The 25,517-nt window shown below is 55.3% G+C and overlaps 1 protein-coding gene across 1 annotated transcript; it reads left to right on the top strand.

Annotated features, from left to right (window-relative positions):
• On the top strand, window positions 1-19,896 carry TTC34 (tetratricopeptide repeat domain 34). The gene is made up of 8 exons (XM_012807236.2): window positions 1-781; window positions 7,722-8,547; window positions 10,303-10,528; window positions 11,146-11,350; window positions 12,564-12,730; window positions 15,354-15,624; window positions 16,318-16,532; window positions 18,832-19,896. The coding sequence occupies exons 1-8, from the start codon at window positions 1-3 to the stop codon at window positions 19,357-19,359; spliced, it is 3,219 nt and encodes a 1,072-aa protein (XP_012662690.1). The 3' UTR covers window positions 19,360-19,896.
• Window positions 19,897-25,517: the final 5,621 nt, after the last annotated feature.

The following is a 25,517-nucleotide window of genomic DNA, read 5'->3' as shown; positions in this document are numbered from 1 at the left end:
ATGTCTGCCCAGGAGCTCGTGGCCTGCCTCTGTCGAAAGGGGGACCAGCACCTGGCCTTGGGGGAGCCTCCCCTGGCCACCGCCTTCTACCTGGCTGCATTCAGCTGCCACGCCCCCTCAGCTGTGCGGAGTGTGCAAGCTGCCCTGGCAGAGGCTCGGGGAGCACCTGTGGTGGCCACCCTGGAGGCCTGGTGCCGTGGGGACAGCCAGATCCCCACCATCCATTGGGATGGGATGGCGGTGGTCTCCCTGACAGGGACCCTGGCCTCTGCCTTCCTCGGGGCCCTCTGCCCAGACCACCCTGCTGCTGTGCTGCACCTGCTGGCGGGGCTGCTGGCCCGCGGGCACCATGAGGAAGTGGCACAGCGCTGTGATGCCCTGATGGGTGCCCACTCCCAGCAACTCCTGGCACTGCGCCTGACCCGCGCCCTGGCCTGGGTGCTCTCCGGGGTGCAAGTGGCTGACAGCGTGGCTGACTACCTCCAGACCTTTGTCTCCTGCCCTGACCAGACTGTGGCCTTCATCCACACCCACCAACAGCCCTACCTCCCGCTGCTGGTCTGCACCCTTCAGGACTTCCTCTCAGGGCACGCTGAGGCCGGGGACAGTGCCAGACAGCAGGAGAGCAATAGCCGGCGACTCCTGGAGGCCCTGGACCCCGGGGGCACCTGGAGTGACGCTTTGTCACCCGAAGCTCTGCTGCACCGTGGCAGGTATGAGGACTGCCTGGCAGCGTGCAGCCGAGTCCTTGAATCTCACCCCACCAGCAGCAGACCCCAAGGTAGGAGAGTGATGCACACACCCTCAGTGCCTCAGGGCACACTCAAGTCCTTCCTATGGTGGACAGAGGACACCACAGTGACAAGATGGCCAGGCCCCTGCCCTTTCAGAGCATGCAAGGAAAAACGTAAACAAAATGCATGGTTTGAAAAATAGAACATGCAAGGCAGGCTCCAGCTGGGTGATCAGGGAAGGCTTCTCAGAGGAGGTGCCATCTGAGCAGAGCCTGAAGGGTTCTGGGCAGCTGAATGTGCCAGGTCCTTATGGGAGAGAAAGCTGGGGATGCCTGTGCCACTGAGGGGCTGGGGGCTCTCAGGGGGAGAGGGAGGGTGTGCCTCAGCCAGTCCTGGGCGTGCCCCCCACCCAGAACTTGTACACTACCCTCAGCACACGGAGGAGCCACTGAAAGGTTAAACTATGGGGGGAGGTGCTCTGAGTTGCACTTTAAAAATGTCCTCTGGCTGCTGGATGTGGAATGTAGCAGAAGAGTCAGAATGAGGACAGAACTGTCTTGGGGGGTGCAGGGCTGGTCCAGGCTAGGGTGCTGGTGGAGTAGGTGCTGGACCAAGTTGCGGGTACAGTCATTAGGCTGCTGGACATGTGAGCATTGAGATGAGCTGGGCTTGAAGAGGGGTTTTGGAATTGTCAGCTCAAGGAAGGGCTTTAAATTCAAGGCTATAGACAGAAGAATAGACTGGGCCAGAGCCACCTGGAGCAGCAAGGCACCCGGAGGAAGGGTTGGCAGTATTCACAGCCCCTTGCTGGACACCTAGAAGGAGGACCCATTCTGAGGGTTTGGTTAGTGTTTCCATTCGCTCTGCATAGCAGGGATGCAGCCACCATCCTCATGTCTCATGGCGCAGGTGTGTGTGTATGGTGGGCTGAAATTTGGCCCCAGGGGTGCTCCTAACTTCCCACCACACTGCCTCCCCAGAGGAGGAGGGAGGAAAGTTAGGGGTCTGTAGGGCAGTGAGTGAGGACCAGGAGATGAGGGTGCTTGCCAGGGAAGGGGGCAGACAGGGCTAACAGCCGCTGTGATGTCCATGAGGACACTGTCTGTGAGAGCATGGCACCAAGGGTATTAGAGGGGTGGGGACCAGACCGAACAAGCTGAAACGCAAGTGGGCACATTTGCTGCTGAAAATAAGCTGCCCCAGACGCCCCTAATCCCCCCCATAATTTACCAGAAAACTACAACAAAGTAACAAAAACTCCTGTGCCTCTGAGCAAGTAGGGGGTCTTCGGGGGCCTAAAACAAGCACACAGAGGCTGGTGAGTGGGGGCATTCAGAACCCCAGGAGGAAAGGGATCTTTCTCTTGAATGATCACGAAGGGACAGGCAAAAATCAGAAGGTCACAACACAGCCCTCTGCAGAGATCAGGGCCCCAGCACCCACAGCCTCAGGAATGTAAGAAAAATCTCAGTGTGCCCTGCAAGACTCCAGAGGCTGGTCTGTGTCCACACCAGGGAGTGGCTTGGTAGGAATTGTGCTTCACAGTCCCCACAAGTGCAGCTGACCACAAGAGGGAAAGAAGTAAATTTGCTTGTAACACACTTTTTACAAGTGTTGTTTCCTACAACAAATACACTCCAGTCTGGAAGTTACCTTCACAACCAGGCACGGTGGCTCATGCCTGTAATCCTAGCATTCTGGGAGGCTGAGGCAGGCAGAGTGAGCTCCCAGGTTCGAGACCAGCCTGAGCCAGAGCGAGACCCTGTTTCTAAAAATAACGGGCACGTTATGGCAGGCGCCTGTAGTCCCAGCTACTCTGGAGGCTGAGGCAAGAGGATCACTTGAGCCCAACGGTTGGAGGTTGCTGTGAGCTATGATATCACAGCATTCTACTAAGGGTGACAAAGTGAGTCTCTGTCTCAAAAAAAAAAACAATGGAAGTTACCTTCAAACGTCACTGGAAACATTGAACACATCTTCTCAGGCCACTGATGCTGCAGTAACACCTTCCCATGACTGGATACCTCACAACATGTAAAACCTTACTGGCTCCCAGTTCCAGAGGCAGAAGGCATTGGCAGGTTCAGCAGCTCTGATTTCAAGGGGCCTTGAACACAGTCCTCAGGTGGCAGAATCCAGGGGGCAAAGAGGCAGAAGGTGGCCCAACTGCCCTTTATTACAGCATTAATCCCACCCCTGAGGGCAGAGCCCGGTAGCCTACTCACCTCTCCAAGGTCCCACCTCTTATTACTATGACAAGAGCAATTAAATTTCAGCCTCAGTTTGGAGGGGACAAACTCTTTACTATTTGGGGAACTCTCTGAGCTAAATAATAGAGAACTTAAAATGTCAATTTTTCATCATAATACAGCTCATGAATGGAATAAAGGACAAACAATCACGGCAGTAGACTCAGGAAAAGTTTTTATATAATATTTAACATTCCAAAACTTTAACAACCAAGAAACAGAAGGAAACTTAACTTGATTGTAAAAGATAATACCTATCAAAAAACTACCATAGGGCGGCACCTGTGGCTCAGTGGGTAGGACGCCAGCCCCATATGCCAAGAGTGGCGGGTTTGAACCCGGCCTCAGCCAAACTGCAACAAAAAAATAGCCAGGCATGGTGGCAGGCGCCTATAGTTCCAGCTACTTGGGAGGGTGAGGCAAGAGAATCGCCTAAGCCCAGGAGCTGGAGGTTACGAAGAGCTGTGATACCACAGCACTCTACCGAGGGCAACAAAATTAAACTCTGTCTCTTAAAAAAAAAAAAAAAAAACTACCATAAACGATATTAAAAGCGATATTTTAAAAGCCTTTCACTAAAAATTGAGAATGAGAGGGCTGCCACTTCCCTGTTTTTCACTGTACTAGAGACTAACACAAGAAAAGGAAAAAAAGAACAGGTCAGACTGGCAAGAAAGCAACAGAGTTGTCATTATTCCAGATACTGTGATTAGCCACATAGAAACCCTAAAAGAAGAAACAAAAAGTATTAGATTAAAGTAGCAAAATGTAACAAGATATGCAAAATATATTTATAAGTCTCAACAACAAATAGAAACTTTGTTGTCTTAAAATACACAATACACAGCTGGACGCAATGGCTCATACCTCAATACTTTGGGAGACCAAGCAGGAGGCTCTCTTGAGGTCAAGAGTTTATGCTTGCTGGGGGCAACATTGTGAGATGCTGAGTCTACAAAATATAATAAAACATTAGCCCAGCATGGTGGTGTATACCTAGAGTCCAAGCTCCTTGGGAGGGTGAGGCAGGAGGCTGACTTGAGCCCAGGAGTTCCAGACTATAGTGAGCTGTGATCACACCACTGCTCTCCAGCCTGGGCAACAGGGTGAGACCCTGTCTCAAAAAAAAAAAAAAAAATATATATATATATATATGACAAATAAAATATACCATTTACCATACCAGTCCCTAGAAAATAATTTAGTTCAAAGATTCACATGATTTTATAGAGAAAAGTATAAAACCTCATCAAAAGAAAAGAAAGAATTCCTATATAAATGGCGAGATGCTCAGTGTTCAGTGTTAAATTTAATATTATTATGAACAACAAAGGGCCAATAGCCAACAAGACAGTAGAGGAGGAAGGAGAAGAGGAGGTGGGGTGGCAGGAAGAGTGGCTCTGCCAGTTAACACAGAGCTCAGGGCTGCACTGGTCAGACCAGAAGGCTGTTCACTCAGACAGACCAGAAGGCTCTTCACTTGGACAGATAGAAGGACCGAGAAAACCACTGAGAGAGCCCAGGAACAGACGGGCATGTACCCAGCATATGCTACGTGATGGAGGAAACTCTGCAAAAATCCAGGGAGAGCCGGAGACCATCATTTAGTGGAAGGTGCTAATTTCTCACCTCACACCATGAAAAAAGTAAATTCCAGGGAATTCTATCAACAGCTAAATTTTACAGTTTCTAAAAGAACATATAAGAGAATATCATTAAGTCTTCTGAGCACTGTTGGGCTTCTTATTATAAGATTCAAAAAGCAGACAAAATAAAGGGAAATTGGATGCATCTGATTAAATTAAAAAATTGTCACTCCGATTTTTCCCATAACTACAGAAAATGAAAGAAAGATTCACCGAGAGAAAAAATACTTGCAAAATATACAAGGAGAAGAAACTTAGTATCTGGAGTATTTGAAGAATTTCTACATATCCATAAGAAAAAAATTTCAATACAAGAATTAGCAAAAGCATTTCCCAAAAGCAAAGACACAGATGGCTAATAAAACACGTGGAAAATACTCAACGTTACAATAATGAGACAAAAGCAAATTAAAACAGTGAGAAACCATTTTCTACTCACCAGATTGGGAAAGAAATTCTTACTAAGTGAACCTCACTAGTAATCAGCAAAATGGAAATTAAAATAACAATAGGGGCTCGGCGCCTATAGCACAGTGGTTAAGGTGCCAGCCACATATACCAAGGGTGGCAGGTTCGAACGCCGCCTGGTCCAGCTAAAAAACTGCAACAAAAAAATATCCGGACATTATGGCAGGCATTTGTAGTCCCAGCTACTTGGGAGGCTGAGGCAAGAGAATCGCTTAAGCTCAAGAGTTTGAGGTTGCTGTGAGCTGTGACACCACGACACTCTACCCAGGGCGACATAGTGAGACTCTGTCTTAAAAAAATAAAATAATAATAGGATAGCATTTTATATTTGTCTAGACTGCCCGAAATATTAATATTGAATCTAACAAGAGAAGTCTGGTTTTGCATAATGATGGAATAGCTTGGCTGGACTACAAATCCCACAGGTAACAATTACTAAATTTGGACAAGATATGAAAAGCAACTATTGGAAAGAGCTAGCAATGAGCACTGCAGGCAGAAACTGGACGTTGTCCTTTGAAAGGCTGGCCTGTGTGAAGTGCGATTTGCTCTTTGATAAGGGAAACTACTCAGTCTATCCCGGCATACAGAACTGGCTTGAGCTGTAAGGACAGGTCAGGGCTGAGAAAAAGGCATGGAAAGTTAGAAGAAAAACTTCGCAAAGAAGGGAGAAACAGAATGGGGCAACACCCAAAATCTATGTTAAATTCACTTGAATCCTTGGCTGACCTCTGTACTCCATGTACATGGGAGAGATTTTAGGGGGCCTGAGAAAGCAGCGGCTGGAACTAAGTGTAGACTTCAGCTCTGCCCACGGAGAGAGAGAGAACTTGGAATTTAAGCCCGGCCAACTTAACTGCCTACTAAAACAAAATCCAGCCCTCTTCAGAGGAGCATAACCGAATGCAGTCTCTACAAAGCTCAATGTGATGTCCACTGTACAATAACAATCTACTAGACGTGTGAAAAATGGATCATAATTAGTGAGCAGATGTGGAATCCCAGTAGATAAACGGGAACTATAAGAAAGAACCCAGTGGAAATTCTAGAATTGAAAGGTGCAGTAGCTGAAATGAAAACAACCATAGCATATTGGAGACAGCAGAGGAGTTAGCAAGCTTGTGCTTAGACTAGAAATGATCCAAGATGAAGGACGGAAGGAAACTGAACAGCATGACCTGGGGGACAAAATCAAGAAATCTGACCCTAACAAGAGTCCCGGAAGGGCAGGAGAGACCACACTTTCATGCAAGTAAATAGCAATGCACCCCTCCCCCAGCTCCAAGGGCTTTCCTCCAGGATCTGTGAACTATGGCAAAAATCAGAATTAGATTTGTTTTTAAGAGACTGTGTCTGACAGGAAAGGCTTAAAGTTTTGCTTTGACCCCAGGACTAGGCAGGGTGACCCCGTGCTTGGCTGGTCGGTTGGATGGTGCTCTTGGGGTGCAAGGTGCTTTTTGTACAGGGCTCTGGGCTGTGAGGCTTGGCTTGTCCCCCAGGGTAACAGGGCCGGATGGGCTGCCACTTCACTTCCACAGGCACATGCAGTGTTTGCCCTCTGCAGAGCCCTGTTGGAAGGTAAGGGGTCACTGTAGTTGTTGCTCTTACACTGGGTTATAAGGAACAGCTCTTTGGAAATTCTGAAGGGCTCAGCACACAAAGCACTGAGGCAGAAGTTCAGAGGTCTGGGCTCCGAGAACCTCCCTCCCCAGCAGCAACTTTCTTCACCTGTAAAGTAAGGGTGAGCACCCGTGACCTTGAACTCCATCCAGCATGACACACACTGGGACTCTCTCACCAGTTTACACCATTCCTGGGGCCTCTTCAGCCTGACGCAGCTCAGCTTCCCTTATCAATCAGAAACCATCATCCATAGAAGTGCCGCTCAGTTGCTCAGACAGGACGGGGGACAATGGGAGGGTGGCAGCTGCGGCACAGCCCTCACAAGTCTGCCCAGCCAACCTCACAGCCTCATTGTAAGGCAGTGAAGGAGACAGACCCGGTGAGGCTCGGCAGGAAGGGGCACCCACTCAGTAGGAAGCCAAGAGCCTCTTCCCTTGCCCTAGGGCTCAGCAGGAGCTCTCCAGACCCAACATAGCCCACTCAGTAGGGAGCAGAGAGCCTTGTCCCTGGCCCCTGGGCTCAGTGGGAGCTCTCCAGTCCCAACATGGCCCAAAGGAGGGCAGAAACAGAGGCCCCAGGAGCACATTCCCCTGCAAAGGTCATGAGGTCACAACCTCAGCTCTGACCTAGGCGGCAGGTGTGCTGATTCTCAGAAGAGGAAACTCAATCCTGAAATCCATCATTAACGAAATCCATTAATGATGGATTGGGGGTGGAGGGGCTGGGGGGGAAGAGATGTTGCACCCAATTTCCGTTTGGACGGAGGGGTGAAAGTGACTGCAGGGACCTGGAGCAGAGTGTCAGCTGGCCTGGTTCTAACCCTGCTGGGTCGCTAATGGGCTTGGGGTCTTCTGCCGGCTCTCCTCCCAGGGGACTGCAGAGAGATGCCCAGAGGAAGTATTTCAGAGTGGCCAAACCCTGGACGGGGTGGGGGCCTACAGGTGGCACCTGCCGGTCACTGGCCAATCAGGCAGGACCAATGTCTCTGCTTCTCTCCGCAGGTGAGCGCCTGGCTGCCCTGCTGGTCACCCGAGCAGCCGCAGCCTTCTTCCTGGACGGCCGGTCCCAGGACATGCTTCGGGATCTGAACGAGGCCTTCCGCGAGAGCCCCTCCGGGGCGCGGAGGCGGTTCCAGGCGATGCTGTCCTCCCAGGACCAGGAGCGCGTGCGGACCCAGGCGCAGGAGGCCGCAGACCTGGGCTTCGCCCTCTTCCAGGAGGCTGTGCGGAACCGTCCTGAGCTCCGCGAGGACGCGGGCCGTGAACTGCTGTCCCCGGTGACCTGCGCGCTCCGCGTCCTGCTCCGCCTGGCACCTGCCGGGGTGCGACCCGCGCTGAGCGTCCGCCTGGCTGAGTGCCTGCTGCTGGCCGGGGACGCGGCGGGAGCCCGAGCACTGTGCGAGCGCCTGCTGCGGCCCGCGCGCCCAGGAGACCGTGCGGGTGACTGCGCCGCAGACCGCGCGCCCCTGCTGGCGCTTCGCGGTTTCTGCGCGCTGCACGCCGGCGACGTGCGGTGCGCCCAGGAGGACTTCCAGGCGGTGGTGGAGCAGGAGGCGCCGCACCCGGACGGCTGCGTGCGCGCGCTGTGTGGGCGCGGGCTGTTGCGGGTGCTGGCCGGCAGCGCCTTCCTGGGCACGCTGGACTATGTCACTGCGTGCAGGCTGCGACCCGAGGAGGCGCTCCTGGCCGCCAAGGCCTATGTGCCCTGGAACCAGCGCGGGCTGCTGCACACCGTGCTTCGGGAGGAGGCCCGCAAAATGCTGCAGCGCAGACCGGAGCCGGGGACCGCGGGCGCCCCGGGCCGTCGCCCCGGGGCAGCGCAGGAAGGGTAAAAACCAGCCCAAGGGTGCCTGGGGCTGCGGCTTCACCCTGGTCTCTTCCTGCCTTCCCAGATGAATAAACTGAGGTAGTGTGGCTGGGCGGTTTCTCTGAGCACCCGGGCAGACGGCACCCTCTGCCCAAACAGCAGGATGTGCTGCAGGCGTCCTTTCCGCAGAGAATGAGAAATTCAAAAATGGAACCCATTATCCCAACAACCCACTCATATTTCCTTCTGATAGCTTCTTTCTGTACCTAGAAAACACCTCCAGAACGAGGTTCGTGCAGTACAGGCAGTTTGCACCTGCCTTTCCCGCCAGGGAGTTGTTGTCATGGCTCTGGACAGCTCCTGCACACCCTCTGGCAGGTGGTGGCCACCTCCCCTTAGACCTGTGGAGGTCCCAGAGCAGAGGGCACATCCCCAGGAGCCCTCACTCAATCTGGAGCCGCTGCACCAACCAACTGGCTGCCCTCCGGCCTCTGGCTTGTTTTGCAAATTCAATGGTGACCCTCCCACTCTTTCCATTTGCAATTTGCCCCACCCCCACTGCACCCCCACCCCTGTTCCTGGGAGGTGAAAGGAAGGCATTTCAGCAAAGTTAAAAGAAGCAATGGTGGGGTGGGGGGCAGGGATCTTTGGTGTCAGGCTCCACCCCCACCAGGACAGCACAGGCTTCCTCTGCCACACAGGTGCTTAAATCCAGTTGCTTTGCTTTCCTGGTGAAGAGGAACCTTCATTTGTGAGATTTGGGGCCATTTCTACTTGTTCCTTCTGGGAATTGTCATGTTTGAGGCTCTGGCCCCTTTTCCTCCATGAGCACCCATTAATTCCCAGCACCCCCACGTGACACAGGACATTCCAGGTGCCACTGGTGTGTTATCTTATTCCAACTACAAACAACACACCCCTGAGCCCAGCAAAGCCAGACTGTTAATCTGCATTTTTACAGAAGGAGAAACTGAGGCAAGGTCTGCTGGGGTCAGCCCTGCCACTCCCCATCTACTGACCTCAACTCTTCCTTCTGTGAAATGCCTACCTCGCTGGGCAGTGGAGAGGCCGTGGGATGGATGTTGGGCAGCCATGGGTTCAGAGGATCATGTGGTGTGAGGGTCCTTCCAGAGTAGCGGTTCTCAACCTGTGGGTCGTGACCCCCTTTGTAACAATGAAAACACATCCTACATATCAGATATTTACATTAAGATCATAACAGTAGCAAAATTACAGTTATGAAGTAGCAACGAGGCTCGGCGCCTATAGCTCGGCCGGCTAAGGCGCCAGCCACGTACACCTAGGGTGGCGGGTTCGAATCCCCAGCTCGGACCCGCCAAACAACAATGACGGCTGCAACCAAAAAATAGCCTGGCGTTGTGGCGGGCGCCTGTGGTCCCAGCTACTTGGGAGGCGGAGGCAGGAGACTCGCTTGAGCCCAGGAGTTGGAGGTTGCTGTGAGCTGTGGTGCCATGGCACTCTACCCAGGGGGACAGCTTGAGGCTCTGTCTCAAAAAAAAAAAAATGAAGTAGCAACGAAAATAATTTTATGGTTTGGGGTCACCACAACATGAGGAACTGTATTAAAGGGTCACAAGGTTTAAAGGGTTAGGAAGGTTGAGAAGCACTGTTCCAGAGGGATCCCTCTGTAGCCCCATGGGAAGGGAGCTGGCCAGGCCAGGTGCACGGGACAGGGTTTTCTGTGGCCCAATCACCTGGGCAGGTGAAAGGGGTGTCAGGAAGGGGGCTGCCCATGCCAAGACACTGTCCCCACAGAGACGCCCATGGTGTGTACCAGCTGGCCATGCTGCTGATGGAGTTAGACGCTGAGGATGAGGCCTCGCGCCTCCTGGCAGCAGATGCCCTATATCTCCTGGGCCGCCTGCATGATGCCCACAAGTCCCTGTTGGTGGCCCTCTCCCGGAGGCCTCAGGCAGCTCCTGTGCTGGCACGGCTGGCCCTGCTGCAGCTAAGAAGAGGCTTCTTCTACGATGCCAACCAGGTGAGGAGACCCAGGTGGGAGACAGAGGGCAGGAGGGAACTGGGCATGGCTTTGTGGGCATAGGCCGCCAGTGGCCCTCGCTCTGCTGACCAGAGCCTGAACTTTGGAGCAGGCAAAGCTTGTTTAGCCCCAGTTCTGCCACCTGCAGCAGGTCCTCACCTCTCTGCTCCTCAGTCTCCTCATCCGTGCCCTGGTCTTAAGGTTGCCATGGAAACTAGCTAGAGCAGGTACACCAGGGCCCAGCAGGTTTCCTGCATACAGTAGGTGTTTGGTATTTGCTGTTGCTGTGGTTATTAAGGAAAAAATCTGGGTGAGGAACAATGTCTCACACCTGTAATCCCAGCACTTTGGGAGGCCAAGACAGGAGGATCGCTTGAGATCAAGAGTTCAAGACCAACCTGGGCAACATAGTGAGACCCTATCTCTACAAAAAGCAGAAAAATTAGCAGGGTGTGGTGGTGCATGCCTGTAGTTCCAGAGAGCTACCAGGGCTCCTCAAAAGAGCAAAGGTCTGGTGGGAGCAGCAAGGATGGGGGGGGGGTGTTGGCACAGGGTGAGGGCTGAGGGAGCACCACAAGGGGAGGATGGTGACAGTGACTCTGCTCCTTCCCCTGCAGCTGGTAAAGAAGGTGGTCCAGTCTGGGGACACAGCCTGCCTCCAGCCCACCCTGGACATCTTCCACCAGGAGGACCGGCAGCTGCTGCAAGGCCACTGCCACTCTCGGGCCCTGGCCATCCTGAGGACACGGCCAGGTATAGCCGACTGCAAGGCCCACACCAGAGAGGCCATTGCCTACCTCTCTCTGGCCATCTTTGCTGCAGGTAGGAGTCTCCCACCCACCTCCAGGGTCCCAGTCATGTGCCAGGCATAGGGAGGACAGGGAACCTCTGTGGTGCCAATGGCCCAGGACACACTTCCTTCATGACACACATGCCTCAGGAGCACCCATGGTCAGTGGGGCAGGGGACATTCATGCAGGCACTTGCCGCACAGTTGGGCACTCCGCAGTCTGGAAGAGGATTCTGGACACCTGGGCCCTGGGCTGTGCGCCCCTGCCCTGGTTCCTGGGCTACTGTCCCTCTACCTCTGGCCCTAAGAGTGAAAGGGCCCCTTGCCCCACTTGGCCCCTCTCACTCTAATGAGGGGAGGCAAGGTCCCTGATCCCCTGTCCCTCCTGAAAATAGTGACTGAGGTCTCGTGTGTGCCCCTGACCTTCCCACTTGGTCAAGCCATCCTGCCAAGCCCTAACCCTGGGCCATCCAGGTGAGGCACCTGCCCCGTGCAACCTGGAGTGGGACGTTCTTAGCACTGGGCTGTGAGGTGGCAGGAGCTCAGGAGGCAGAGGGACTTTCCCAAGGACTCAGAGGGTCTTAGTTCCTGGGCCACAGGGACTGGGGGGGACATCCCTGAGGACTCAGAGGGAGTAAGTTCCTGGCCTGCAGGGGCTGAGTGTATAGACATCAGCTTACACTGCTCGTAGATTCCTGACTGGGGACCCCTCACTCTGCTCCCCTCAAAGTGGGGGGACAGAGTAGCCTGTGTGGGTAGGATGAAGCATGTTCACACTGGCACAGACTGTGAGCCAGGCTGGTTGGGCAGGAAGGGACATGGCTCAGATGGCCCACAGAGCAGCACATTGTTCCCCATGTCCACCACCAGGCAGATGCCAGGACGGATGGGTAATGGATCCTCTTTGGGAAGGGGCCTCCAAGGGCAGAACTCAGGGGGCTCTTCCCGGGCTGCTTCACATCTTCCTGCTGCTTCCATCACAGGCCCTGCTCCAAGGACCCTCCCCTGGCTTCAGAGGCAGCTACAGTGCCCCCTCCCCTCAGCAGCTCCCCTCTGCCCTCAGTCCTCCCAGATGCCACCCCTCCTGGTTGGGATCCTCTCACCCCGTGCCCAAGCCCCCAGGCAACCTTGACTGTCCCTGCATCTCAGTGCCCAGTGGTGCGTGGACTCCCCAAGGTGGGTCAGGCAGGGGAGGGACGCTGGAAAAGGGCAGTCATGTCTTGACACTGCACCCCCTTCCTCCAGGGAGCCAGGCAAGCGAGTCCTTGCTCACCCGAGCCCGCTGTTACGGGTTCCTGGGCCAGAAGAAGACTGCCATGTTTGACTTCAACTCCGTGCTGCGGGCTGAGCCAGACAATGTGCAGGCCCTGTGTGGACGGGCACTTGTGCACCTGGCCCTTGACCAGCCACAGGTGCCAGCCCCTTCCCCACCTGCACTAGTTGGGTAGGACACCACCCCAGAAGAGGAGTGGGCCATCCTGAGCCAAGAGATGCCACCAAGCCCCAGTATTCTCGTTCCTCTTAGATTGCTAGTCATGGGAGCCCCACCCTCACACACGGTTCTGAGGAGTCCCTGCCTCCAGCATCAGTCCACATGGATAGACACATGAAACCTCAGAAGTACTGGGCACCCCAGCTTAAAATAACTCCTCAGTGGGTGCCAGTGGGCCTCTGCAGGTGTCTGTGGCTACACTGGTGGGCTGGATGCCTGGGTCCCTCCTGAAAAGGGTTTGAGGACAGGTGCAGAAGGAATAGTGCCAGTGGCAGTTAGGGTGTCTGGCAGGGTGCTGGGATGGAGCCCCTGGACTTCTGATCTGAACTTAACCTCCCTGTTTTTTAAGTTAGCTATCTATACATGTAAGACTTTCTTCTGCAGAAACTGTTGCAATTTAAAAGAAAAGGGGGGCTGGCAAGAAGAGGGATCCCATGTAGTTGTGGGAGGCCTGCCTGTTAGGAGATGGTTCCTATTATTTTTGTTTATTTATGGACATTCCTTGTCTGCAGCTGTGCTGTTTCCCACAGTCTGACCCTGGGGGGGTTCGTGTTGGATCAGTGTCCTCACCCCAGGTCTGCTCCCCGAGCACTAGACCCCAGGAGAGTGAGGTGCAGGTCAGGCTAGGCAACCTTGGACAAATCACTTCACGTCCCTGTGCCTCAGTGTCCCCCTCCACGAAAAAAGGAGAGCGCTAACCAACCAATGGATCAAAAAAGGGGTCACCAGGGAAACTGGAAAATGCGCGGGGATGAGTGAAAACGGAGGCGCAGCACCCCAGGACTGAGACGACACGGAAGGGGAAATGCACAGCTATCAACACTTGTGCAAGAACTAAAAGGTCTCAGGCCAACAACACTTTGCCATTAAGAAGCTAGAGAAGAACAAAGCCAAAGCTGGTGGAAAGAAAGAAATGAGAAATGGAGCAGAGGCAAACAAGATAGAGAATAGCAAGACAATGAGAAATCAAGGACCAACGCTGGTCCTTCGAAAAGGTCAGAATTGACAAACCTTTTACGAGATGGACCGAGAAAAGAGAGAAGGCTCAGATCACCACAACAGAAGTGGAAGGAAGGCCGTTGTTACCGAGACCACGGAACAAAAGTTGTACGTATGCCAAAAAAAAAATCAGATAACCGCGATGAAATAGACAAATTCCTAGAAACGGAAAACTTACCAAGACTGAATCATGAAGAAATAGAAAATCTCAACAGACCTGTAACTTAGGAAGGAGATTGAGTTAATAACCAAAAACTTCCTGACAGAGAAAAGCCCAGGATCTGATGACTTCATTGGTAAATCCTACCAAACTTTTGAAGAACTAACACCAATCCTTCTCAGATTTTTCAAAAAAAAATTGAAGAGGAAAAATACCTCCTTACTCATTCTGTGAGCCCAGCATTACCCTGATACCAAAGACAAAGACCCTGCAAGAAAACTGCAGACCATTATTCTCCTAAAATATAGATGCCAAAATCCTCCACAAAATACCAGCCCCCCCCCCAAAAAAAATCAGCAGTATAATGAAAGGATTATACATCATGACCAAGTGGGTCCATTCTTAGAATGCAAATACGATTCAATGTACAGAAATCAATGTAACACAACACATTAACATTGGCTCGGTAGCTCAGTGAGTAGGGCATCAGCCATATACACTGAAGCTGGTGGGCTCAAGCCTGGCCCAGGCCTGCTAAACCACGACAACTGCAACCAAAAAAATAGCCAGGCGGATGATTGTGGCGGATGCCTGTGGTCTCAGCTATGTGGGAGGCTGAGGCAAGAGAATCGCTTAAGCCCAAAAGTTTGAGGTTGCTGTGAGCTATGACACCACGGCACTCTACCAAGGGTGACATAGTGAAACTGTATCAAAAAAAAAAAATATATATATATATATATATAGAAATGCTGGATGTAGTGGCAAGCACCTGTGGTCCCAGCTACTCAGGAGGCTGAGGCAGGAGGATCACTTGAGCCTAGGAGATTGCCATTGCAGTAAGCTGTGGTGAGGTCACTGCACTCTAGCCTAGGTAACAGAGTGAGAAACTGTCTCAAAAAGAAAAAAAAAAGGCAAAAGAAAAAAAACTTAATACAGTAGAAAAGAATATGAATGCGACACCGGGAAGGCACCCAGACACCTGCCGAGCTCCTAACTCACCCACTGTGAGTGGACAGATTTCCCCAGGGACAGGCACAGGATGGGGCCTGCTGCCTGCAGAGGAAGTGAGCTTCCCAGGGAGGGGTTCCAGACTGCAGGCCACACACTGACAGGACAAGCAGACACGGAGTCTGGCCTCAGAAATGGAGTCTAGGCCTGCTTATTTTCAGGGATAGAGGCCAGTGAGCTGGGTCCCCTCAGATGCCCAACCAGAAACGGGATGTGGAGAGGGGCAGGGAGCTGGGCAGGGCAGACCCTCTAAGACCCCAGGGAGAAGATCAGATACCTGAGGACAGGGAAGGAGAAAGACGCCTGGTGCTGTCCGTCTGCCCAGTGTCTCTCTGGCTGGGACTTCTGAACCCACTCTGCCCCCCCCCCACAACAGGACGCCGTGGATGATGTAGCCTCTGCTCTGAAGTTAAGCCCAGTGACTGTGGTCCCTGAGATCTGCTCTCTGAAGCCAGAAGCCCAGGCTCTCATCACACAGGGCCTCTACACCCACTGCCGAGCCCTCTTGAGCCAGTTGCTGGACGCCAGGGTCCCCCTTGGAGACAAGGACACCCAGGGCCTCCTTGCCATGGGGGAGGCATTGATCAAGATCGATGCTGGGCAGCCAAGCTGGCACATGCTCCTCACGGACATCCTCACTGCACAGGGTACGTGCCGGCCCAGGAGCAGGAACCCAGGCATTGAGTGCCTGTCCCCACTTCTCTGGCTCTGTGTATTCTTTCCTGTAACATGGGAAAAAGATACCCAGACTACAGAGGCTTTAAGGTCCCCTCCATCCCAAATCCATGACCTATGGCCCTGCACTCCGCATGGGGCCTGGCATGTAAGTGGTTCTTGCTGTGTGATTTGTTTAGAGGAGAAACCAAACAGAGATTGGGGGTTTGGTAAAGCAACTCAAATGCCCAGGCCTCCTTGTTTACTCAGTAGTTGTTTTGGGAACACCCAGGTAATACAGCCCATTCTAGGTAGGACAATCTCAAGCCCTCGAGTGCCAAAGCATAAGTGTCCCCTGCAGATTTCCACATCACCCTGGGCTGTTCAGGGGCCTGGCCTGAGGCTGTTTCCCGGGCTGCTCTACCACAGCAGTCCCTTGTGGATACCATGGTGAGGAGCTCACGCCTGCTGCTGGGCCTGGGGTAGTGGAGTGGGGGACAGGGCACCAGCTCAGCGGGGGAGTCCACATGACCTGCAGGAATCACCTGTGCCTCTTCTTCCAGGTGCTTCTACCTGGAGCCCAGCCCTCCACCAGCATCCCCCAAACCAGTGCAGAGCAGGGAAGGAATGGCGTCTCTTGCACCCCTGTGGCACCCTCTTGACTGTCCTTCCCAAATCCCTAATAGGCAGCTACGAGGAGGCTGAAACCCATCTGCATAAAGCCCTGCACCCCACCTCACTGTCAGAAGCTGCCCAGGCCCGGCTGGGCCTGCTCCGGCTTAAGAAGGGAGACGTGCCTGCTGCTACTCAGGGCCTGCAGTGCCTGGCCGAGACTGACACCTGGGACCTCAGCTTCCTGCTGCGTCTCCTGGAGGCCTCTGAGCGGCAAAGCCTCACCCAGGTGTGTGAAGGAGAAACCCTATGAAGCCTCTGCCCCAGCACCCTGGGGCACGAGACCCCTGGGCGCACAGACCCAGGCAGCTCTTCACCCCCACCCTTTGGGCTAAAGGCAACTTGGAGTGTGGGCTGCAAGGAGGCACCCAGGTCTGGGCCCTGGAAGGTCGGTCCCTGACCAACATAGCTCTGACCTCTGGCTTCTTTGTGTGGGGCATATGAGCCACGGTGACTTAGATGCAGGAGAGGGAAGAAGCCCCCTCAGACTCAGCTGAGGCAGCTGGGACACCTGCCCTCGCAGGAAGCCCACCCCACCAACCATGGCAGTCCAGGAGCAACGCGGGTGGGGACACCAGGAGCGCAGAGCGGGCTTTGGAGTTCCAGGGACACGGCACCAAACCCCAATGGGACCAAGGGCAGATTTCCCCTTCGTGTTTCAGGGACTCCATGGCTCCAGTGGGCTCCACTGGGTCGTTAGGACACCAGAAGGCACTCTAGGTATTCCAATGGGAGAGGGGTGACATGGCCAGCGTGCACCGAGCCGGCCCAACGCAGAGGGCGCTGCCCCCGTATTATCAGACCCCATTGCTGAGCGGGGCTCGGCAGGGGGTTCAAGCTCAGAGGAGGTTCTTGAGGTCCGGGGGCCGGAGGTGAGGGCTGGGCGGGGGTCTCCGAGCTCACAGGCAGGTAGCTGGGCGAGGGACTCAGCGCTCTCTGGCGGGGACTGGGCGAGCAGTCCAGAGCCTGGTTTTCCCGGCCGTGAGAATCCGCGCGAGGGAGGCGGTTGCCGGGCGACGTGAGCCCACCCGGAAGTAAAGCGGAAGGGGCGGTGCCCCACGTCTCTCGGACGGCCCTGCGGCTGGCACTGCGCCTGCGCGGCGGGCGGCTGCTTCCCAAGGGCGGGTGTCAACTGCGACCTGTGCTGTGAGCGACCACCTTGACCCCTCGTGGTGGCTGCCTCTCGACCCGCTAGCAGCTGACCCGGGGCCGCACCCTCCTGCAGCCGCGGACCCGGCCGGCTACCGAGGCTACTGCTGGCGCCACGAGACTCCACGACCACCCCGCGCAGGCAGCCCGGGGCCGAGCAGTTGAGTCGCCCCGCCCGCGTCGCACAGAAAGACAGGGCGCTGGGCTTCCAGCCTTTGGAGGTGCGGTTGCCGGGCTGGTGGGGAGACCATGAGACCCGCCTGTGCGGCAGCGCGCTGCAGGATCTGGGACGCTCTGTGCTTTCCAGGGGTGGGCAGCGTGAAATACAGCCCATCCTCCTGGACTTAGAGGGAGAACGGCAGGGTCTCCCGTGTTGTGCCTCAGGCAGTGGGGAGCCATGTCAGGATCTTGAGCAGAGAAGGAACCATGTGAGGCAAGCGGGTTAATCCCTGGAGTGTGGGCTTTTTCTGATCATACATCACTCTGAAGAAACAGGGTCAGAGTGGGCTACTTGACAGTTCCAAGTGTGGACTTTAGCTGCGGCTCAGAAAAGCAAGCACCCAGGGGGCAAGTGGAGGTGGGCAGGCTTGGCTAGCAACAGCCCTTGGGGCTGGGCCCTCAGTCCAGCAGTCCCCAGAAGAGAAGGGTGACTACTGATGCTACTCACTGACCACTCTCATCTGGCCCTGCCCCATAGTACCTACTGAGGCTGGGAAACCAGTGCAGCACACTTGTCTGAGAAGTGCTCACTCTGCCAGTCCCAGGGAGGAAGATACAGTGGACCCTGACACCTGGGGATGGTGCAATGGGAGCAGGAGAAGGGAGGGATCACTGCTCATGGGTTAGCAAAATAAGAACATCTTTCATCCTTGGCCCCCTCCCTTACTGATCTTGGGGCAAGGAGGGGCACTCAGGGACTAGGATGAGCAGAGGTGTGTTTCCTACTGACCTGAGGGCTAGGGCAGCCTTTGGATGGCAGGCAGCACTATCATGAGGCCTGTCAGCAAGGCAGCTTTGCTGAGGAGTGGGGGGAGGAGGCAACTGCAGTCACCTGAGCAAGGAAAGTGGGTCCAGCAGGTGAAGAAGTCAGGCTATGAGAAGGGGAGAACCATGATGAGTTAAATCCTGGTGTCCCATCAGAGGCCCAAGGAGAGTATCAGTTGAGGAGGATGCCGGGCCCTGAGCTGGACGCTGGTCCTCTAAGGGTCTGAGCTGGGCTTTGCAGGGTGGTGGGAATTGCAGGACTGGGTCCTCTGCAGCTCAGGGGCCCTGGCCTCCCCAGGGAGCCATAGAGGCTGGCTGTGCAGAGGAGCTCAGCATTTGAAGGAGTGGCTCCCTGGGCTGACCTCACAGCCCTTGCCTCTGTATTCTCTGTGCAGGCTGCAACTCAGGAAGCCAGCTCTCTCCTGGATGCAGGGCAACCCAAGCAGGCACTGGGCTACTGCTCCTTGGCTGTCCTGGCCGGTGGCAGCCACGCTTGTCACCTGCGTCTGAGGGCTTCCTGCCTAGCTGAGCTGCAGCAGTTTGACCGGGCACTCAGGGACCTGGACTGCGTGCTCCAGGAGGGTTTGGGGGACAGTGACCTCCCAAGGCGGGCAGAGGATTTCTGCTCCCGTGGTCGCTTACTGCTGAGCCTGGGGGACGAGGCAGGGGCTGCAGGGGCCTTCACCGAAGCCCTGAAGCTGGCGCCCACCTTGGCCCAGAGCAGTCTGTGGGAGCAACCAGGCCAGGCCACCATTGCACACCTGTTCCTGTGTCGCGGGCAGTGCTACCTGGAAGAGCGACGCTTTGCAGAGGCCTGGACAGCAGCTGAGAGTGGCCTCCTGGTGGACCCCAGCCATGGTGGCCTAAAGAGGCTGAAGGCCAGAATCCGGAGGGAGACATCCTGGGGCTGCTGGCTCCACTGACTGGCAGCCCAACCCTCTCCCCGTGGGTTCTCTTGGTCCCACCTGGGGTTCAGACTTTGAAGAAGTAGCCCTAGGTCTTGTCCTTGGTTTGAGATGCTGCAGGTTGGATGAGATAAGGCTGGCTCTTCATGGCCCTGGGGAGATGGTGCCAGCCCAGGACCAGAATGCCTCTCCTTGGGCATGAAACTGCCTGTGACTGGGAACCTGGCCTGGATGCAGGGTGGGAAGAGGCCCTGCTAGAACTTGGGCCTCCACAAAGACGATACTCTCAAGTGGGGACCCAGTTCATGGAAACCGTGGTACTGAGCCTCCCAAGTGTTTTCAAGAAGGTCCTTTCCAGAGAGCCTGTACCTGAACCTGTCACCCACTGCCCTGAGAGGGTCCTCCAGGACAGGAGGGGGCTCACGAGCTGAGTAAATTGTGCTTCTGGGGAACCTGAGGACAGTTTGTTCTACATAGAGTAATCCTACACCCTTGTACTTGGGGTCCCTCTCCTGGCTGGGGCAGAGGAGTCCCTCCCTGTCCTCACCTAAAGGATTCTCCCTCACAACAGAGTGACTTGAGCTCATGTAGAGGCAAAAGTCTCAGCCTCCTGTCCTGTTTTCTCTCTCCTGCTTGCTTAACTTCTCCCCTTCTGTGGCCTTAGGCAGTGGCCCAGAGGCTCCTTCCCTGCCTGTCCCAGGCAGCAGGTGAAGACCTACCCACTCTCTCATCCCCACATGGGAGCCCTCCACCTGCTGGGCTTGAGGCCTCCCGCTGTGAGGGGTCCTGGGAGCCAATGCTTCAGCCCTCTTTCTCCCCCTCGGTGTCCCCACTCAGACTCTGAGAAGTTCCTGCCATTGCAAGGCCTCAACACACAGTCCTCACCAGGCTGTGCCTTCATTGTCCACCTGCCACCCCTGCATCCTTCTGTGCCCTCTAGGCCCTCAACACTTCTCCACAGCCCAGGAGCCAGGGGTAGGTCCAGTTCAGAGTCAGAGGAAGGCACTTGACTCAGGCTGGCAGGTCAGCACCCAGGCAGTGGGGTGAGTGCTGGCCTGGAGGGCCCTGCCTGGGTTACAGTGAGGTGGCACCGCTCAGGGCACCCTCCCCGCCCCCACCTTTGCATCTGCTATCCCCCTACCTGGGGTGTCCTTCCCTATCTGTCCGTGAAAGGTCACAGTGGAGCTTGTCACACTGATTGTGCAGAAGGCCAGCCCTGCCCAAGCTCCCGCAGGACCCCCCAGACCCTCCCACCTGTTGGTGCTTCCCCCCCACACACACACCTCCAAGGGCCTGCACTTGCTGCCCCACAGCTCACCTGGTAAGTATCCCAACCAGCTCATGCTTGGTCTGGCACCTTGCTATTGTCTCAACATGTGTCTCCCAAATTAATTTGTTGAAGTTCTAGCCCCCAAGGTGATGGTGTTAGGAGGTGACCAGGTCATGCAGGTGGAGCCCTCATGACTGAGACTGGCCCCTTTATCAAAGATTCCAGAGAGCCCTGGCCCTTTCCACCAGGTGGGGACACAGTGAGATGGTGCCATCTGCTGGCTTTCGTCTTAGCAGTCCAGTCTCCAGAACTGTGAGCAACAGGTCTGTGCTTTATACACCACCTGGACTATGCGGCTTTGTTGTAGCAGCCTGGACAGATAGACACATCTGCTCCCCTGCACCACCTGCACCCTGACAGCAGACTACTAGGCCCTGAGGGCATCAGGGGTGGGGGCTTAGTTTTCCTGAGCCCACTCCCCAATAGAAACCAGCCCAGGCTTTGTCCATGGGAGTTCCCCCAGGACTGAGCACTCACCCAGGACCAGCAGCCTTTCTGCCTGATCAGCAGAGGATTCCAAGAAGCCCTGGATGTGTTCACACCTGAGCCTGAGAGAGCCGCCTGAAGGGACTTTCCAGGGCTGCTCTGGTCTTGGTGTTGCAGCTCCTGTTCCTTGCAGATCCACCTGTGGCCCCTGCCTGCCCTCCGCACTGCTCAGCTGTAGGCTGAGCTGCTTGTGTGTGCACCAAGGGCAACCCTCCCCTGGCTGGGTCCCAGCCTCTACTTTCACTGAGGAGAGAAGTTGATGGCTCAACTTTTAGCTGCCACCACATCAGGTCCAAATTTCATTCCAGGGAGTAAACTGTGAAGAGTCGTTTCTGGAAGGTGATGCGAGCTGACAGCCTAAATTCCATCTCCAGCACACATACCCTGTCCAGCCCTGCCCAGGGGGTCTGACACCCCAGGCTCGGGGAAACCCCTTCAATGAATTCTTGCAAGCGTTTGGTGTATGCGTCCTTTCCTCCTGGGTCAGACTTGGTATCTGATGCTCCCTTCCCAGGAGCCCACTGAAATTCCAGGGTCCACAGGGGGTGGTTGGTCATGGTGGTTGAACAGAATGAGCATCCCTTCTAGGCTCCTGGCCCAGGGAGGCTGCCACAGGCTTTTCAAGTGGAAAACCTGAGACCAGAGGACAAACTGTGTCCACTGGAAGGCTCAGAGGACTTGGAATTTACAACATTCAGCCTCGTCCTATCCCACCCAGGCAGCCCCACTCAGGGTATTAGCACCTAGCTCATTGCCACCTGATGCCTTTCTCACAAGAAGCTCAGCAGGCCTGTGAGTACAGCCTACATGGCACTCAGTGCCTTGAGAATCAAATCTAATGTTAGCCCCAAGGCTCCAGAAGGCCGGGGCTCCATCAGGACTCCATGGCAGCCCTGATCCTCCAGCTGCAGTTTGCGCATGAGGGTTAAAGACCTGACTGTCTTGTCTCTTCCTGCTGGTGCTGCTAGACACTCAGGGGACGCCACTGGCCTCACAGTCATCCTTCCAGCTACACCAGCAGCACGGCCCTGGGCTAAATTGGTGCCTTGCAGCCTCGTTAGTCATGACACCCCCACACACTGTGGACACCTGCCTCCCTTGCCCACGGGCCAGGACCTCAGCTCTGGACACGACCAAACTGATCCCAAACCCCACCTTGGAGTGTGTCTCTGAGACAGCTCCTAGCACAATCTATCAGTCCACTGGGAGACAGAAACCACATTAGTGATTTCAATAGCACAAATTTAATAGGCAGAATTGTCAATTAGTTACAAAGTCAATTATGTAAGTGAGGGAATCAAGGAAGTAGCAACTGCAAAGTCCAAAACAGAAGACCCAGCCTCTCAAAACAGACTGATAGTATCAGTGACAGCAGTCACCTGCCCCCCTTCCCCCTCACCCGCACCCCATTGGCTCAAGTGACCAAGTTTTACTAGTGCTCTGGTCCTCTCCCAGGTAAACCCTGACCACACCTCTGTGCCTGATCTGTTCTCTTGCTTGCTTCTGTGACAAATCTCCACAGTCCCTTCTTCTAGGTGAGGGACGCAGGCACAGCTCCTAGGCTGGGCTGGTGGCTTAATGACAGAGACCTGGGCAGTCCAAATGCCTGGCCTTCTCCCACCTCCCCAGCACACAGAGGGCCTAACTCCTGAGGTCCCGTCAGAAACAGCACTTACTTCCTCCGGCCTGCTTGTCTTCTCCCAGTAGGGTGTGTCTCAGGAGAGTCCTGCTCCTGCCCTGCAGAGGCTGAGGGGACAAGCTGCCAGACAGCTTGGCCTGAGAGCATGGGGCAGGGAAGGGCAGGCCCAGTAGCCAAGTACCAGTACAGTTATCATAGCAGCGTGGATGAAGGCCACCCTTCTCTGGACACACCCCAGTCCCAGGTCTGGAATGGGGAGGGCCAATCTCCTCCTGCTGACACAGCTGCCTCCCAGTCCAGCTGAGACTGGACATCCACACTCCGTGCCCCACGTCCACCACCAAGAGCCCGCATCCCCCTGCATCCTCACCTAGGAGCAATGACTGATGCCCCCCCACGGGGGTTGGCTGGGCTCCTGGGATGGGGACAGTACGTTTTTATGGGCCCTGGGACCAGGACAGGGCTGGGAGTCTCCAGCCTCCTCCTTCCATAGACTCCCTTCCCTTGGCTGGCAGGCACTAAGCCAGGACCCCAGACCCCTCACTCACCCCCAGAAAAGGAAAAACCCAGGAATGGGGCAGCCCTACATCTAGAGGGGGAAAGTACAGCTGGGCTCACAGACACGCCAGCCAGTGCAGCCCAAGATAACAAGTGGGCCCAGGCAGGTACCATCTTGATGAGTGGGCACCACCTGAGGGGCCAAGAGATGCAAGGGAGGGAGGGGAGGGTCCTGGGAAGGGGTATCCCTTTGCAGGGGTCTGGGGCCTGGCCTCGGCCCCTCCCCCCACCAAGCCCCCACGGAACTCCCTGAGAACCCAGGAGTCACGGCCTCCAGGGAGTCCACGCCTGCATCACAAAGGAGGCCTGGAAGCCGGCAGAAGCCAAAGCTACTGCTCCCCATCCTGGAGCCCACCCACTCAGCTGCTCACCCAACTCTAGGTCAAACTGACCCAGGCTTCAAGGACCTGCCCATGGGTGACTGTTCTGAGAGATCAAAGGCGAGGTTTGGTGAGCGAGGGGCCCTCCCAGTGCCCAGCCACTTCGAGTGGGGCAGGCGTTAGTGGGTGTACACAGTGCCCCCAGGAGGCAGTCCCCTCAGGGCAACTCCCTCTCCACAAGGACTGGGAGAGGCCCTGAGGTAGCTCCGGGGAGCTCAGGGCCTCGGCCACCCTGGGCTCCACACCCTCCCTCCGGTCCCTCAGCTCAGTTTGGGGGTGTTTATTGTGTGGGGGCCTTTGGGCACATCACATCCTGGTAAGGCCACAGTGCAACACCATCTAACAGAGCTCACGAGGGTCCCCTTTCCAGGACCCTCACCAAAGTAACGTTGGAGAAACTTGAGCCATGAAGGCTCAGTCAACATTATTCATTCATCCTCATACGTTCATTCACACAGCAGAGGTTGACCCCATATCCATGGGGACCTTGGTCCAGGTGCAGCAGCCCCAGTGGAGGGGCCCTGGGCCCCGGGGAACTGTCCTTATCACAGGGACAGTAAAAGTAGAAATGCACCATGTGGCCGTGGGTCTTGGCTAAAGGACCCCAGGGCCACTGAGGTCGGGTTCAGGGGGAAGACAGACCCCTTAGGGCAGTGGTCTCAACCTTCCTAATGCCGGAACCCTTTAATACAGCTCTTGTGGGCCGTGACCCACAGGTTGAGAATTGCTGCCTTAGGGGCTGTTGACAACATGGAGCAAGCTGGACCAGGAGCAGCAGGTGGGAGAAGGGCCCTGCTGGAGTGAGACTGAGGAGTGTGGAGTGGAGAGAGGGATCGAGGTGACTCCAGGCTTGGCTTCAGCAATCAGGAGGACAGGACTATCTAGGGAAATAGCAGAGGCCGCTGGACCTGCGAGGGCTATGAGGGCACATTGATACCAGGGTTAGGAAGGTACCCAGTGGAAGAGCAGAGGGGTAGGGAGGCCAGCTGTGTGACCTGCCCCCCCACAGACAGAGGAAGCCCTGGGGGAACTCAGAGCCCAGGACACTGAGAGCAGCATCTATGGAGATGGGAAGAGAGGAGGGGCAGAGTGAAGTCCAGGTACCAGAAGTAAGAGGCAGGAGGAACTGTGAGACTAGATGGCCAGACAGCCTTTGCTGGACTGACCTGGACAGTACTCAGGCAAAACCCATGGAGTCAGAGGGTAAGGACATCTAACCCCACTACTTGGTCTTAGCACCAAAACTTACCTGCCCAAAGAAAAGACTGGGTCCACCTTCCTCTGCCTTCTACAGACTCTCTGCCCTGCCTGGTGCAGAGGTAGACATGGGACCTAAACACATCAGGTGTGTGGCTGTGTCTGACCACCACAAGTGCAAGAACTCCAAAGCACTGGAGAGCAGCCAGCTGTTTCCCCAGGGGCCAGGCAGCTTCCAGGGGCATGGCACCAAGTGCAAGCAAGGGATGTGCACACACAGCCACATGCATGCTCACATAAGCACACTGCACACACAGCCACACGCATGCTCACGTAAGCACACTGCAAACGCAGCCACATGCATGCTCACGTAAGCACACTGCAAACGCAGCCACACACATGCTCACGTAAGCACACTGCACACACAGTCACACGCATGCTCACCTAAGCACACTGCACACACAGCCACACTCATACACATGGAAGCACATTGCACATGCAGCCACACACATGCACACGGAAGCATACTGCACACACATGCACACGGAAGCACACTGCACACACAGCCACACACATGCACACGGAG

This window comes from Otolemur garnettii, unplaced genomic scaffold (genome assembly GCF_000181295.1).
Source record: "Otolemur garnettii isolate 467f Iridium unplaced genomic scaffold, OtoGar3 scaffold00067, whole genome shotgun sequence".
NCBI lineage: Eukaryota > Metazoa > Chordata > Mammalia > Primates > Galagidae > Otolemur > Otolemur garnettii.
This window is presented reverse-complemented; position numbering and strand designations above follow the sequence as displayed.